The sequence below is a fragment of the Pelecanus crispus genome, chromosome 9 (assembly GCF_030463565.1).
Source record: "Pelecanus crispus isolate bPelCri1 chromosome 9, bPelCri1.pri, whole genome shotgun sequence".
NCBI classification, from domain to species: Eukaryota; Metazoa; Chordata; class Aves; order Pelecaniformes; family Pelecanidae; genus Pelecanus; species Pelecanus crispus.
Genome location: NC_134651.1, coordinates 20,441,570 through 20,458,717, shown reverse-complemented (window position 1 = coordinate 20,458,717; position 17,148 = coordinate 20,441,570). Strand labels below are relative to the sequence as shown.

Sequence of the window (17,148 nt, the reverse complement as noted above, 5' to 3'; positions counted from 1 at the left end):
AATCCTCCAAGACTCAGCCCTCTGTGACTTGTCTGAAGCTCTCACTGCCATATGCTAGTCAAAAAAAAAAAAAAAAAAAAAAAAGCACAATACTAAATTTTATATTCAGCTGAGCATATTTGGAAAATATTGCAGCAGTTACAGAGAAAATTCTCTCTCATCTTTATTGTTATTACTGCAACTGACTTTGTGGAAATTTGGCATCTGGGTCCAAGCTCAGAATGTATTTGCTGGCTTTTAATTTGTGGCATTTTTGATTGCGTTTCTTTTTCAGGAGGGGGACTGCACAAACATTATTTCCAGTCAATAGCTTTAATATATAAGCAAATCTGCCCTTGTAGCCTTTCTGTATTATTTTCTTTACTCTTCTGCCATTTTTCCTTTTTTATCCCCCTCCATTTTATTCCTGTAGATTTCACTGGAATTGCATTAGTGGGAAATTGGGATAAATCAGTGATACTAAGGAGACTGTCACCTCAGGGCCACATTTTCTGAGGATATAAGCTTCCGTTGAAGCCCCGGATATGTTGCTGAATGCACTCAGCATCCAGCGGCTGCAACTGTGATGTGCGTATCTGGATTTTATAAGCAGCTCACTTATTGTGCTGTGTTCTTCTAAAAATCCTCTTGTGTGCTGTTAGCATCTTAAATATGCAGTACAGCACAATTATGAAGGTGGGAAGAAAAGAACAAAGAAAAATAAATTGTAAGGCCAAATCAGAAATGAAAAAAATGGTGGAAGATGATCACCAGGAAAGGCAGAAAGGTGGAGACAACCCCTATGGAAGACTGAAGAAAGATGTAGAGCATGAAAAATGTGAAAGAGTTGAAAAGATAGATATTATTGTCATTGACTGTTCTTTCAGCCTTCCTGCTTTTGTGTGGGATAACGTGGTAGTGTGCCCTAACAGTTGGCAGATTGCTGTGAAATATAACATCAGTCCTCAGAGGTTAGAGGGAAACTGTTTAAAGGGTACCAACACTGCCTGATATCCTTGGGTTGCTGCAGTGTGTCCTTTTCTAATTCAGTTGGAAGGTGTTTGAGTATGACCGCTCTATCCAGCTGTGTTGGATGACACATTTCCTTTGCTTTTAGCATATGCACGGAGTGTTTGTGTTACCCACGTCCTTCAGTAAAGAGGGAATTACAGAAAGAGAGAGGAAGGGAATGTTCTTCAGGTTTTCTGGAGCTGTATTTGCTGCCTCTGTCTTTTCTGCACCATAGAAACATGCTGTACTCTGTGAAAATATAGAACTGAAGTCATGTGCCTATAGGCATACCCACATCCTAAAAAGCAAAACAGAAAACCTGCTGGTATACATCTGAACTGCACTCACTTCAAGGCAGTACATTTTTTCTGAGTGAAATGGTCCTGTAAACCCTTGCCAGGACTAGCCCTTTCTGTTTGTGTATTGGTTGTTTCCATTTGTTAAGGCTGCAGTTTCCTCATAATTTCCTAGGAAGTTCACGCCAGTTTTGAGTAAGCATTGCAAATCTCCATCCTAATGAACTGCACAATATAATAGTTACCTCTGCTGTGTGACCTGACTCTGTGCATGAGGTATGAGATCAGGACACGTGATGCACAGCAGCTCCTTGCTCTTTTCCTTAGCTGCTCCACAGGGCTTCATAGCTGCTTTTGCCTATGGAGAGTTTCACTCTTCAGCTTCTAGTCACATATAGAGAGGAAACTTGTGAATGTGCTACTTTGATAAGTCAGTTAAAGTGATTGAAAATTGGGTTAATTATTAACATTTCCTATTCCTGGCTGGTACCCACTGCATTAGGAATCTAAAACATTTTATTATAAGCTGCCAGATAGTGTGGGGAGGGGAGGGGTGCAGAAGTGGCACAACTTGTTAAAAAGGAGGTCATGCTGATTTCAGGCAGCTGAGACCCTCCCATGAAGCAATTGTGGAGTTAGAGTGGAAATTTTTACTTTTTTTTTTTTTTTTTTTTTTAAATGCTGGTGCTTTCCAGGGAGCTAGAAAGCAGCTTTGGGTTCCCTGTTAGATAGAACAGTATGTTGGAAAGAGAATTTGGGAAATGAGTCAAGTGAAAATGCACCCCCGTGGGTCTGTTTGGTTGTTTAGCCTCCACGTTGGTGCATTAAACGCAGAATGAGGAACACAGACAGACAGGGCAGGATTTCAGCTTAGGTATTTCTAATGGAGTTAGGATGAAAAATGCTGGCCTAAGGAGGGTGGACTTGGTATGCCATTGCACTGTGCATACTTCCTCATTTGGATACCTGCTCAGCCTCTGGTATTCTGAAGAGGAAGAGCTTGCCTGCAAGACTGGACTGGCCATAAAAAGTATTATAACTACTCCACTACATACCATTGCTCAACTACTGCATAGCTGAGAGTCAGTATCAGAGGCGGTAATTTGGAAGCCTACATACTTTCTCACCTCTAGGTTAGTATATTTTCTGTAGTTTTATATAACAGGATGTCAGCCTAATTCTCCAGCCCTTTTCTTCATTGTAGCAATTGTTTGCATGCAGTATGAATGCTATGTTCAGTCTAATGAGATAGCTACAGCTTTACAGGCATAATACTGCATAACTGAAGTTAATCCTGAGCCTTTGAGCCAGAGGTGTATTGGCTTCTCCATCACAGGTGAAGCAGCTGTTTCACTAAAAGTTAGCTTTTCTAATCTGATGACCCATGATATGTATGAGATTAGATGAGGCGATCACAGCAGTCACGTCTCGTTTGACGGTCCTGAAAGTAGATCTGAAAGAACAGACCTAGAGGAGGGAGCAGGGGGAAGTGCCAGGAATAAGAGGAGGAAAAGGAATAGAGGGTAAGAGAACAGCAGCTCTGAAGAGAATGACACTCGTTTGCCACTGGAAGGGTATGGTCTTACCACAGTTAATTGCATTTAGTTAAAGCCTGAAGAAGGCTCTGTCCTTGCCAATTCTGTCCTTGTCAATTACTATCTATTGAGATATAAGCAAGCTAAGGAGTTTCTTCAAGTGCTCACTTGTGAGTGCATATTCAGGGCAAGAGCTATGTACATCTGCACGCACAAAGGTCGTGAGCTGTCTGGTCTGCTGGTGTCAGTTAGGTCTCTAAAACTCTGCCCTTCACTAAGGGACGTGCCTGTTGGGGTGAGTGTGCGATGTTGTGAGACAGAACTGAAAATGACTGAAGTGTAAACATGGGGATGACCAGATGTGGTCAAGCACCCTTCAGGAACCAAGCTTTTGCAAAAAAATGAGATTCATTTTGCGGTTGAGTGGTCTCGAGTGCTGCTTCAACCATAACTGTTGTCCTTCACCAGTAATCCTTAGATCCCCTAGTGAAAAGAGTTGGGCACTGGACTAAATATTTTGATCCAGGTCAGCTACCCAGGCCCACTGGAGCCTCTTACTTGGTGAAGCTGATGTGTGTTCCCCAATTAACAATCACAGGAAATAATTGGAAAGAAAAATCATAATGTGACAGTAAGGTCATTCAGCAAAGCACACAAAAGGCAGGAAACCAATGTTTCACCTAGGTTCACTCTAAGTGGGAAAGAGTGAGCTGAGAAGCAGAGGTACAAAGAAGAAATGTGTGAAAGGATGCATGGCAGCTCAGTGGCAGCTTGCACGTCCCAGGGTGCTAATTCCCTGCTGTAGCTGTGCCATCACTGCCTCGTTTTGCATTGCATGCCAGTAATTCAGTTCTTTCTCGGCACCAAGGATAATGCCAGGTTTGGGAACTTGTTTCGAATGGATAAATCGGTAGGTACCCGTTCCTTGACTGAAATGCACGCTATGTCATTTGTTGTCTTGCTGCTTTCACACAAAAGTGAGTATGTCTATTTTAAGGACATTTAGTCATTCAAGTCACTAATGTGTGGGATGTCCCTTCCATTTTTAAGATGAAGGAATGTCTTTGTTACACGCAGTTATTAAAATAGAAAAAACACATTTTGAGATGCTATGCAATGGTTTTGCTAATTGGTACCATGACATTGTCTCCTCTTCTAATTCAGCAATTTAGGCTCATCAGAAAATCAGGTCCTCCTGGGATTGTGACGGTATACAGAAGCGTTGAAGAAGACATAATTTCATAAATAATTGCTCAGGTTTTTCTGGAAACAGCTGCTGTTTCCGATTGATGTATATAGATTTATTTATTCCTTCTGTTTATATTACTTGACTGCTTGATAGAATTTCTGGTTAGCAATTTAATCAACATTTCTTTTTATGAAGAAGAAATAAACTTGCAAGGGGTAAAAAAAAATATTAATAGAGATAAAGCTGTTCTCTTTTTGCTAGATTTCAAGTAAAAGATGGTTTCAGGTAAAGGACTGAAAAAGATGTTTTCTCTTTAGATTAAATATACAGGAAGATGTGAGTTGTCTGAAGTAAAGGGGAAAAAAAAAAGCCTTAAATTCAGTTACTGGCACCTATTTCCCTGTGTTGTGAATAAGCAAATCAACACATGCTGCACTTAAGGACGTGGATAATGATAGTCAGTTTTAAGTGCCATTGATTCCCTCCCCAAACAGAACTTTCTAAGCCAGAGAAATATCTTGACCTTTAGGCCAAATCCTCAGCACTTGTAAATCACTACTACTTATCTGAAATCAGAAGAGCTACTCCAGTTTACACCATCTGTATCTCTGGCTTCAAGAAAATGAATGTGTCCTTTGTGACTAGAACAGCTTGTATTGAAAATGGTGTAGTCATAGAGCAGGACAGTGAATTGCAGAGTTTATTGTCTTTTTGTTTCAAACAGGACCACACAATTTATGACCAATTTATGGGTGCTCAGTAATAATGGTAAGAAATGCTTAATCTGGTGATGTTTTCCATAAGCATGTATTACCTTCAACAAAACTGCTAAATACAATTTCTTAAAATTTCTCACTGTTTTTTAGGGAAGGTGGTACTGGTGTAGGGTATCAGAGTCCTCCATTTGTGAAAGAACTAAGGAAAAAAAAAAGAGGATAGGAATCGAACTACTTTGATTTAAAGGAATGGTGCAGTTTTATTTACGTAGCCTCTACTCTGGAAGTTGGCGCAGCCACGTTGAATGAAGCCGGCCCGGCTGGCAGTGCCAGAGGTTTGAGAGGACGTGCCCAGAGGGCGGCAGCTGCGGCACCCGGGGTGGGTGGCTGTCCCAACCCCATGCTCTCATCGGTATCCTCCTCCCTGGGGCTTCTGGATTTCATAGGGAGCCACATTTTATTTGTGTCTGCTAGAACGGTGAATGGTTGTATTGAACAGAGACATTTTTAAACTTTATACCCTATAGAGCTGTTAGGGGATCATCTGGTTATCTCTAACCTGGTGTCAGTTGGAGATAATTTATTTGAAAATAATATGGAGCTTCTTGCACGAGGAAATGTCTGGCGTCAGCTTTGGTTTATAGGACTTCTGTAGAGTATCTTACTAAAATCGTACCATGTGTTGCAGCAGTTGGAGAGTTAGCAGTTTTAAGCACGAATTGCAGTTCAGATGTGAAAAAGATATCCATGCATGTTAGCTTTACAAAAGGGAGGAAGCAAGTTCATGAGAGTGTAGATCAAACCAGTGGCTGGAGACCATAGTGCATCTTTTGGTGGGCTGGCTTGGCTGACTTTCAGGGTGGGACCAGCCGGTGCTCCTGCCTTTGGCTTTGGTAGTACAGGGCTCCTTTTTCAAGGCAGCTGCTAGATCTTTCACAATTTGTCTTTATAAACAAGCACTGGGTCCTGAATTGCATTTTTTCTAACTTAAGAATCAGACTTTCTTTGCATTAGGATTCAAGTTCATTTTTGTTTGTTAAATCCTAAACTAGAGACGGTTAGTAGGAAGGCCTACATTTATTGTGTTTGTTTTTAAGAAGCACGATGTTCATAAAGCACTTTCAACCAGATTTGTCATGTTCCATAGGTAGGTATATAAAGATAGCACTTAAGTCTGTTTGCTTAAACTCAATCACAGGGAAGCAGATCACAGTTTTGTTTAGGAAAAATAACCAAAGTCCCCCAGACCACACCACCACCACCAAGCTGAGGACTGTGAGCTTTAGGAAGGTGAAATACTGTTCAAGTTTCAGAGAGCAGAAAATAACAGTTTCCCCAAAATTTATCCTGAGTGAAAAAAACAGTTTTGCAAACAAAAATCTGCTTTTTTTCCAGAAACTGGAATACCTACATCATAACCAGAGGAGCTGCCTGAGATCATTGTTAAATGAAAGTCTTTTGCATGCTGGCTTATGATCTGAAACCTGGTTTCATGATCTCTTGAGCTGCTGTCATTGCATCTTTACAAGAGATGGAGTTTAATTAAATGCCTTATCTGTACTTACAGTGACGCAGCTCTAGCTGTAGAAGCTTTACAGTTTTTAGAGAAGATGGTAGGAACTTTGAGAGGAATAAAGGAAAGAACAACGTTTCCTCCCTCAGTTCTAAAATCCTCCGGTACTTCTGACTGCTATTTCTCCTCTTCATATTTCTTAAAATGCCTTTACCTTACTCATCTGTGTAACAAAGACTGACAATTTCTTGGGCTAAGTGGTTTATATATCCATTTTTAAAAAAACATACTTTTTCTGGCATGTTTAATTTGATTCCTGGCAGAGTGAGCTCAATTCTTAAACCTCATCATTAAAGGCCTGATCTAAAGGTCCTTGAAGTATGAGACAAATATACTTCAGGGGATCCCATTATAAATGTCATGGTTTAGCCCCAGCCAGCAACTCAGCACCACGCAGCTGCTCGCTCACTCCCCCTGCCCCGATGGGATGGGGGAGAGAGAGAATTGGAGGAGTAAGAGTGAGAAACACTCCTGGGTTGAGATAAAAACAGTTTAATAATTGAAATAAAGTAAAATAGTAATTATAATAATAACAATATAATAATGATGATGATGATGATAATAATAATAATAATATACAAAGCAAGTGATGCACAATGCAATTGCTCACTACCCGCCGACCGATACCCAGACAGTTCCTGAGCAGCGATCGCTGCTCCCCAGCCAACCCCCCCCAGTTTCTATACTGAGCATGATGTCATATGGAATAGCCCTTTGGGCAGTTTGGATCAACTATTCTGGCTGTGCCCCCTCCCAGTTTCTTGTGCGCCTGGCAGAGCATGGGAAGCTGAAAAGTCCTTGACTGGCATAAGCAGTACTCAGCAACAACTAAAAACATCAGCATGTTATCAACATTCTTCTCCTACTAAATCCAAAACACAGCACTATGCCTGCTACTAGGAAGAAAATTAACTCTATCCCAGCCAAAACAAGAGGGATCCTCTCCTTGTCTTAGGCTGTTGTTCCTTGCAAAACCACTCTGCAAACGAAGGCACATATGTATCCAGAATGTAGCCGTGAATAATATGAAGACTAAGAAAAATTAGTGGATGACTGCATGATGTGCTACACATTTTTGTCAGCGTATTATCAAATTTACCCATAATATTCTGATAAAAAATTTCAGACTGTTAACTGAGAAAAAGTGGATGTGCTGCTGCTTAAGTTCTTTCTGGATCTTCCATGAGTCTATCAGTAACAAGAGAAATCAAAGAGTTAGGAATAGCTTTATTTGGATTACACATGTAACATTGATTCAAATATTGAACCGTGAAACTGTAGGGGTGTACAAACATGCTAGGTATAGATAAGGTGAGAAGCACAGGAACATTGAGGAAATAATTGTCAGGATAATAATGCATATTAAAAAATTAGGTTCATTTACATTCGATTTGATGTGAAGGTTCAGGTTAGTTTTACTCCTCTGAACAGAATTATCCATCCCTAATAATTATTTTTTTGTTAAAAGTCTAACATGCAATTACCACTTTATCTGGCATTTAAGAATGAGTAAGGAGAGCTATTGTTCTTGTAACTACTCATCTGAAAAAGAGAAGCTGTGTGTTTAATTTTGCTGGAGATGGAAATTACTTGATTTTTGTGTGTGACTTAAATTCATAACTCAGAAAGTACCTTCTTCCAGGAAATCTATAGCTATTTTACCGTTTGGACAATGTTTGCCTAATTTATGTTTATTTTATAAGTGCTGTAACACATACAGAAACACTTGTACCAGCCACATTAGCTGCTCCGTACACTCGTGAAAGCAATAATAGTAACGTCTTACAAGCACAGGCATCGGCTGGAGCTGAGTAGGCTATCTGCAATTTTACTTATTTGCTCAGGATCTGAAGTCTGTGCTTGTCATGGCTTAACAGTTGCTTAGCTAGCAAGAGTAAAACCAGTTCACAAAATGAAACCTCTAATTAGAAAGTGGGGAGGGCCTAAAATGATTGATTCCGTTAAAAGGCATAGAAAGACAGAATGACATATGGGTTTCATTCTGTAATCAGGAGAAACCTTGAGCATTAACTTGCAGAGCAAATAGTGCCTAGGACCCTGACCCAGCTAGGCTTGGCACAGAGGCTGCATAGAAAACCCTGTACACTTGTGCCTGGCTTTGTAAAACAGAGCAAAATTCGGGTAGGGCCAATGTTAAGACAATGTCAGGATTCCCTTTAAATGGTAATGTATTGTGGTAGAAGGAGAGCTGTACAAATGGGACGCTTGTTCTAATAATGAAAGGCAAAATTTCTCATTCAAGAGAAAAGCATTGATAAAAATGTTTTTCCTAAAGTTTGTTAAAATACAGACAAAATAGCCAGGAAAGAATTTATTTTCACTCCAACTTTCTAATTGATTTTTTTTAATGTGAAAATATGAGACCGAGGGATTTCTGTCCCCAGTTTTCACAACCAGTGTCCATTACTTCTCTACATTTTTCTGACTAACAACAGATTCTTATTTACTACTGAATCTGGATGAAGGCATACACTTTAGAAGAAATGAAAGTGGTCAAACAATGAAAAAACCCTGCATTCAAACTGCTGATATAGTTCAAAGGCTGTTTTTCAGCAGAAAACTTCACCAAAAAAATGTTGACAAGTTTAATATAGTCAGCACTTCTATGAATGATTGATATTTTTGAAGCGAAGCTTTGAAACTTAAGGTCATGAACTTTGTACAAAACCATTTTTCTTAAACAGTCTGTATATTTTAGCTTTTTTGCCTCACCCTTGCCTTCTGATTTCTTGCTATACTGTGCTAGGGCATGTGCAGTGCCCATCAAACCACCGTTTCCTCATCCAAACATGAAGGCTGTATATTTAAGAACCTGAATAGCAGAATGAGCGTGCAGTGAAATGAACAGGGTTGGGAAGGAAAGCAATTAAGTAAGAGTAGGCACCATTTTCTTTTCAAATCAAATGCTAGTAACAGTTGGGCAACCTTTTGCAGTCACTGATTTCCACAGTTTAATTGCATGTTTCATCTAACAGTGTTTTCTCTGATCAGTGTCAAGTTTAGGGTGGGGATGGCAGTATATGCTTGTGTTGCATATACGTGTCGCTAAGTAGTCCAAGGCTAGTGTCAGCGATACCAACAGAGGAAGGCAGGGGAGAGATGAAAGTTTCACGAGATGGCTACATTCAGGCTTTCAAACTAGTCATCTTCCTTCTTCTCCTACTTAAATCCTATTTGCTGTAAACATACACAGACCATGTACATACCCATCTACGGGTATGGAATTTATGAGCACACATTTAGTTGTTTGACTGAAAGGTCAGCCTGGATTATCAGCAGGAGATCTGGGTGCAGATCTGGGTGCACAAACTATGTAAGAGAATGTTTGCAGCTCACCAGTATCAACTATGCTATACATTCATATGAATCAGCATAGCTGGCTAGCCCTTAACAATAACTACTGGAAGGAAAACCCTTGCTCTGTTGAAATCAATGGCAGAATTCCCTTTGACTTGCTGGACTTAGGGTTTTGCCCAAGAAGGCACTGAGGAACACAGAGGCTTCTGTTGAGGTTCTCCTAAGTGCAAGTCACCAATTCCCAACATTGCCAGCTCTGAAAAGAAAATAAAAGAAAAATATGCAGTGAATATCAGAGAATAAAGTGTTCTGCTTAATTATATAATTGTGACTGGTCCGAGGTAAACAGCAAACCTATTACTAGAGTGCCAAAAGAACATCCTTTCCAAGACTGCTGTTTGATTTAATAGTGAGAGTCCCAGGACACTGCTGTTTATTTGCTTTTGTAACACACCTGACCAATGCGTATCTTCCAGATGTGGCTTTTTCAGTCAAAGGATCAGGCTGTGAGGTGATCTGCAGCAGAACAGACACGCTTGAAAGGTCAAGCGTAGTATTGGAAGAAATCACTAAGAAGTGATGATGGCCCTGTTTGAAACAGGAGGTATTATATTGTCATCACTTCTACAATATATGCCAAAATATAATCATCTTGGATCAAGTATCTCTCCTTACGTAAGACTAAAAAGAGGTTTTCCTGTATTTCAATCAATCATCAATATACAAGAGAATTTTTCCTCATACTCTAGGACATCAAACAACATTAAATTTATGTCTTACCATGCAGAATTTTTAAAACTTCATCTTTTAAGTGACTGATAATGCCAGCTGAAGTTTATTGAAACTTATAGATTTCTTTTCTTTTCTCTTTTCTCTTTTCTCTTCTTTTCTTTTCTTTTCTTTTCTTTTCTTTTCTTTTCTTTTCTTTTCTTTTCTTTTCTTTTCTTTTCTTTTCTTTTCTTTTCTTTTCTTTTCTTTTCTTCTCTTTTCTTTTCTTTTCTTCTCTTTTCTTTTCATTTCTTTTCATTTCTGTTTTTTTTCAACCAGATTATAAAGCTCATAATTTTAACTGAATATTTTTATTCTAAAGCTTTGGCTGATCTTTTGGTATAAATCTATCCCTTCTTTTGTTAGTCTTCAATTAATGCAGTGTGGGCTTTTTCTTGTCCTATCTTGTTTTCCTAGCCAGGATTGCCCACTTAGCAGCTTTGGGATAGCCACAGAAAATCAACCAAACACATTTCTTCAGCAATCCCTCTTTCCCCTCCCTTTGCTGTCTGTAGCAGGCAGAGCTGATCTTTGCAGGTCTGTAGCAGGCAGATGTGATCCTCGCTGGATTTCACTGTATAAAACAAACCAAACCAAACCCTACACTGCTCACAGAAACATGTGCTCAGTGAACACTGAGAAGCATTTCAGCCATGTCTCCTTCAATGTTAGATGGTTTGTGAGACTCAGGCTTTCTATTGATTTTGCATGGAACTAGGTCAGAGCTGCTTTTAATTGAACAAGCTGGCTGCTGCAACTCTCACTTAACTGTAAAAAAAGGGTATTAAAAATTGATATGTAAAGCAAACTTCTTCTTAATTAGCAAGCAGACAAAGTCAGAATAGACAAACCACCGCAGTTAATAAAGATGAGGAAATGGCTTTCACTGACAGTATAATACACTCCTATTTTGGGGGAAAAATGGCTTGAGCACTGAGCATTATCCATGTTTCTTGCATGTGGTATTAATAGCCTATTAGTTTTCTTTGGGAGAGGCTGGGATAAATTTACAGCTGTGCAGATCAGACAAACCACCACACATCAAGAAAGCCATTAAAAGGCAGCTCTAATTTTTAAAAGTGTAATAAAGGTAAATAAAAATCCCTGGTGTGCAGAAAGAAGAAACTGGGGGATTCCCTCAAGGGCTTAGTGTTGCTCTACATCCGATGTCCATGGAAGCAGTCAGACTGTAGCGGATGGGTGCATGCTGCTGTCCTGCTGGCAGTGCTACATGGGACACTGGTGGAGCTGTGCCTGGCCTTTCCCCTTGTCAGGACCCTAGGCTGGGCATGGCTCATGGAGCAGGGCTGCTGCCAGCTCAGCAGTGATGCCCCAGGTACAAGGGTAGGAGCTGAAGCCTGGTACGTGTCTCTGGTAGCTCTGATCATCACACACACGTGCCAGCTGCAGTCTAATCCCGCAACTCCACCCCTCCTGATGGCCAGGTCTGTGCCCTTGGGGATGCTCTGCGCTCCTGATCCCTCGGCCAGGTCTGTGCCCACCTTGCGGCTGTACGAGGTGAGGTCCGACGTGTTGGGACTGGAGGAGATTGGGAGTTCTGATTCACATCTAAATTCCATTGCAAGTGACTTACTTTGCTTTACACCTGTATGCATATGCTGAATTTTAGACCCTGTGAGTAGTACCATTTACTTCCCACAGTATGCAAGTTCTGCCTAGAGTAATGTATTATTTATTTAGGTTTATAACAAACACACAGAAAAAAGAGTAAATGAATAATGCATGGATGATTAGCTTATACATTTCAGCTCACAGCTGAGAGAGATGGCGGAAAGCAACCCTCATTTTAAGTTCCTGAAGACAATTGCTTTTCTTTCTTACCCCAAAAACCCCAAGCTGTAATAAAGGCTCTGCTGTTTATCACTTAGCATTACACTAAGAAGCAACCAGGACAAATTAATTTGTGCTTAAGAGCAGAGTGGCAGACCGACCACAGAGTAGATATTCATTTGAATGATAGCTTTGCAGGTAAGATGTTTTCCATAGCTGTATTTTTCACTTTGCTTTGGTCCAAGTTACAGCTGACTAACTCAGTTGGTTTCTCACTTTCTTTAGCATTTACGAGTTTTCCAGTACCACAGCTCAGGTGCCAGCCTTGCCTAGTGTGCAGCTATTAGGGGACCTTTCATAGAGGGAAAATTGTACATGTCAGTTTTTTGTAAAATATGTTCTCTCTAAGCGATTTTAGCCACCATCTTATTCTTGAAAGGGAAAAGCCTGAGATTCAGGTGAAATAAATAAGAAAATTTTTCAAATTCAAAGCATATCTTTGAATATTGAAATACAATGACACCTGGAAGTGCTTGAAACATTTGAATGCCTTTATGGCAGTTCAACCAACTGTATCCATAAATATTCAAAGCAATGAATTATTTCTTGAAATTTACATTTTTATGTACTATTTTGGCTTACAAATTATTGAACAATAAAGATGCTTTCCATAATAATTTCAGCTTTCAAAATACAGCACTTGACTGTGAAAAGATTTGCCTGTGGCCATCATATGATTGCGTGAGCTCCCAGCATAACACTGAGCTTCAATATCTCCTAACTCCAAATGAATGTTTTTAACAGCATGAGGTAACTTAGATCCCATCTGTGTTTCTGCACTTCTCAAATAAAATATAAAAAAAAAAAGCTGTGCAGCAGCTACTGTTACCTTTCAGCAGAATATATATATGACTGGTTAGAGTTCATGTTTTCAGTATAGGATCAATGTGGATAAAGTGGCCATTTAAATCCTGCTGTAGCTTTTATAAAGGGTTACCCTGTTTAAAATATACTGGTTTGATTTTCAGTCGATGATAAGGTCACCACCCCATAGGTAACCATTAGCCGGCAGCTACACGCATGTTCTGCTTTCTGCCAATGCCTCGTGCCTGACTGCAGGAGCGAAAACACAGAGCAATGAATGTGCTTTTACGAGAAACAATAATTTGTGCCACTGAGCTTGCTGCGTGGAGCTGCATTTGCAGCAGGGAGTAGTTGACAGTATAAAAACATCCAAGTGGCTGGGACAGTCAACAGAAGGTCCCAGTAATGTGCTGTGACCTGGGAGGGGAGTGTTTTGCATTTCTGGAGCTGTCACTGGCACATTAGAACTGAGGTACTCTTTCAGTTGAGCAAGAACTAGCACAGTGATTTTTTTTATTGAATTTGAGTATGATTCCCATTGACATTTATTAAGGAAGCTGAAATTATTCTGAAAGCCTCCCCAAAATATCTGAGCAAAAGTGAGGCATGAATTTTTTTTTTCCATCTTTTTATGTGTTTGCAAGTGAGCAGGAAAGTAATATTACAGAAAACTATATAAAACACTGACATGTTTTTTTTCTGACTGTATCAATGTTGCTGATAGTGATCACCAAATAATAATGATTCAGGCTCTGTGATGGGTTGCATGACATTATAATCTGTTTCAATCTGCTTTTCATTTTTAGGATATATTACTTTTCAGATAAACTGAGAACTGAAAATCCCCAAGAAAGGATAGTGGAATGTAAATTTACAAAGTCTAGACAGCCAGCTGAAAACTGATTTTCTGCACCTTATAAAGAAGTAGACTATAAGCCAAATCTTTATTTAGTCTGAATATTTCCAGAGTTTCCAGCTGGTTGCAGAGAACTGCTGTGCTTTGATTCAGCTGATAATAAAACTAAGAATGCACAAATCATTTTTATCAGGCAACAAGTACAAATGCTTCTCTGTCAAGTAAATTGAAGTGGATAAATCCTTAGCTCCACACTCAACCAGAGTGTTTCCACTGCAACTAAGGGCTGACTGCATAAGCGTATGCAATTTCAAGGGGTGGTGTTCAAGTAGTGTCAATGAGGCGCACACTGAGAAGGTTTTCAGTAAGTAATCACAGCATTTCCAGTAGCAGCTGAATGACATAGTAAATTAAATCTATTGAATGATACATTAAGTTGGTGGGGCACTTGCAGGGCCAGATTCTGACTTTTTTTAAGCATATTCTATTGTTTTGGTTTTCTCTTCATTTTGCTGGAAAGGAAGAGCTGCAATCTAGACAGCATCCTGTATTGGTGGGAAAGAGGGTTGTGTGCATTTCCAAAGAATTTTGAAACTTTGTTTATATCTTTCCTTTTCCCAGATAAGTACTATCTTAAAGAAGTGATTATTATTGGTGTAAAGAAAAAAATCAGATATGAGTGCATGTATCTGTTATGTGAAAAAATACATCATTATTTTTGATAGATCAATGTTCAGAAAAAACATAAGATCATTTTTGTTGATAACTGAAACAGTTCAAATCTAGTTATAATTTGGGCTCTACATCTCTTTGCACAGCTCTTTGTATTAGCAAATCTCTCTACACAGTCACAGACAGAGCTGTGTTACCGACATTTCGTAGCAAAGGTCCCTGAAAGGCAGATGTCATGTTATATTGATACAGACTGTTATTCAACCTTGTACCCTGCTGGGATTACCAACTAGGAAAAACAAACAGTTTGGATTTTCATTACAGTGTCTTTTTGCATATATTAAAGTAGGTATATGACCTAAAAGTTCAAGGAAGAGGTTTGATTTTTGAAGGTCTGTCACATAAAATGTCACTGAATCCTATTTACGAGACTTGCTAAACTGTGATTGTTTTATCGTTTTCTCGTGGAGTGTTACTACTCTGAGTAATTAAAAAAAATCTTGAAGGTTGTGGTATGATATCCTTAACATCATTTTTTACTATTAACCATAGTAATACATGAAATACCCTAATGATTACATATTACACTGGATATCCAGTCAGATTTTTTTACATGTTTCCTATATGACGTTTCATTGAGGAAACTTCAGGCTGTGTTGTTGTTCATCAAGTTCATCTGCAGACTGGAATGTCAGAGAATTCAACATAACATGAGATTTTGTTACTGTTGTACGTAGGTGGGTTCTCTGCCATACCATGTAGATATCTGATATTACATCTTCCACTGTTTGCTGTAGCAAGGGTAAACAGTATGTGGGGTTTTGAGCCACAGACAAATTAAAGTGCTTTGAATGTGTTTCTTTTTCTGGGACTGTATCATCTGAGTGGCAGTTCCTGTTGGATAGTCCCAGTTCCTGGCCACAGGGATAATTGGAAGAGGAAGTGGCTGCTGAGACAAATTTTGCTGTTGAGTCTCTGGCAGTCCTGCACAGCCAGGCCACTGTGGTTCCGCACGGGTCCCCTGGGGAGCAGTTGTCATCTCCTGCCTGCCAATGGCTCCTGGTGCTTTCCCTTTGCTTGCCTCATCCAAATCTTGTAATGTCCCTTGTAGCCACGAAAAGATTTTGAGATAAGGCTCAAGGGAAGATTGTCCATTTCTATCAAGTGTGAATTCCAAGACTGTAGATACAAACAGAAATTAAGGTACATCAGGGGTTTGATTTATAAACCTGAATGACTAGAACAGAGAGTATCATGTAAGGATGTTTTTGGGCTTAAATATGAGGCATAAAATTCCAAACTCAGAGGGATTTTTTTTTTTTTCTAAAAGGGGGCAAACAGTTCAGCAAGCTTTGAATAACTGACTAGCACAGTAATTAGCAGTACCAACTAAAAGGAATCTAATGTTTCTTCTGTATCTAGTTTTTCATGTGAATTTTTCACAGCTACAGATGGAAAAGATCAGGAATGATTTGTTTCTCTATGCATTGCTCAAACTGCAAGAGATGAGGGTCTTGAGAAAAGAACAGAAAATCACCAGCCATGAAGAAAGCAGACATCACTGTTTTGCTTGAAAAATCATTCCATTGTTTTTTGAATTTCTCCTTCTTATGTTGACTCACGGTGTTGCAAGCAGAAAGTAATTTTCTGACTCCAAGGATTTTCCAACCAAGTGATATTTTATTCCCTAGGTCGTGGTGCTGGGCACACCCAAAATATTAACACGGTACAGTTTTGTGGATTTATCGGAGCTTATGAGGAGTACAGATAGGTTGCTTGCACAATATTGCCTTAGGAGAGAGCTTCCTTAGAAAGTGCCTGAAGAAGAACTTGTTCCCAGTGAAATAGCAGTTGAAAAGAATTCAAGTATTTCGATGAATTGTTAATAAAAGCATAATTTGGTAGGATACCATTTTCAAAAGTATTTTCCTGGCATGTAAAAGTTGTAATAGAAAAGTTACATTTTATCCATCTGCTGCATTGTGTATGGTTTTAATAATTCAAATGTGTATTGAAACCTACATAAACTGTAGGTTTTAGGCCTAGACGGTAAATTCATGATATAAGTTGCCCCTAAGAGATTTATGATTGGTATATATGGAATATTGAGCAAAAGATTGTTATATGATGTGGGTTATTAGCAGACACTCTATAACGAAATGCGCACTTGTGTATTTTGTAGAACCTCTAGATGAGCTGAAGATCAGAAGTCACAGCACTGAACCACTACCAAAGCTGGAAAACAAAGAGAGGGGAGGCCATCACGGGACAGCTTCCTCCAGGGAGCCAGGGAAAGCTCAGGAATGGGATGGAACGCCAGGCCCACCTGTGGTGTCCAGCAGGCTGGGGAGATCCTCTGTCAGTCCAACCATGTTGGCTGGAAGCAACAGCTCAGGTACGTCAAGTAGCAGAGCAGGGAAGATCTCATGAATCTCCTTGTGAGCTGAAGGATCTCTAAAGATACACAGATGTAGGTAAGCCTCCAGATTCTTTAGACTTCCAAACACCTTCTAGAATCTGTCCTGCCCATTGCTGCACTAATAAGCATTGTGCTGTCCACTTGTGCTCTGTACTGGAACA

General features: G+C 39.6%; 1 protein-coding gene across 1 annotated transcript in view; it reads left to right on the top strand.

The window, feature by feature from the left end:
- The window catches only part of NYAP2 (neuronal tyrosine-phosphorylated phosphoinositide-3-kinase adaptor 2), a 147,518-nt gene that overhangs the window by 91,599 nt on the left and 38,771 nt on the right, over positions 1-17,148 (top strand). The window contains exon 4 of the mRNA XM_075717062.1: positions 16,751-16,963. Within this exon, the coding sequence (XP_075573177.1) occupies positions 16,751-16,963 (213 nt within the window). The remainder of the gene's footprint in view (positions 1-16,750; positions 16,964-17,148) is intronic.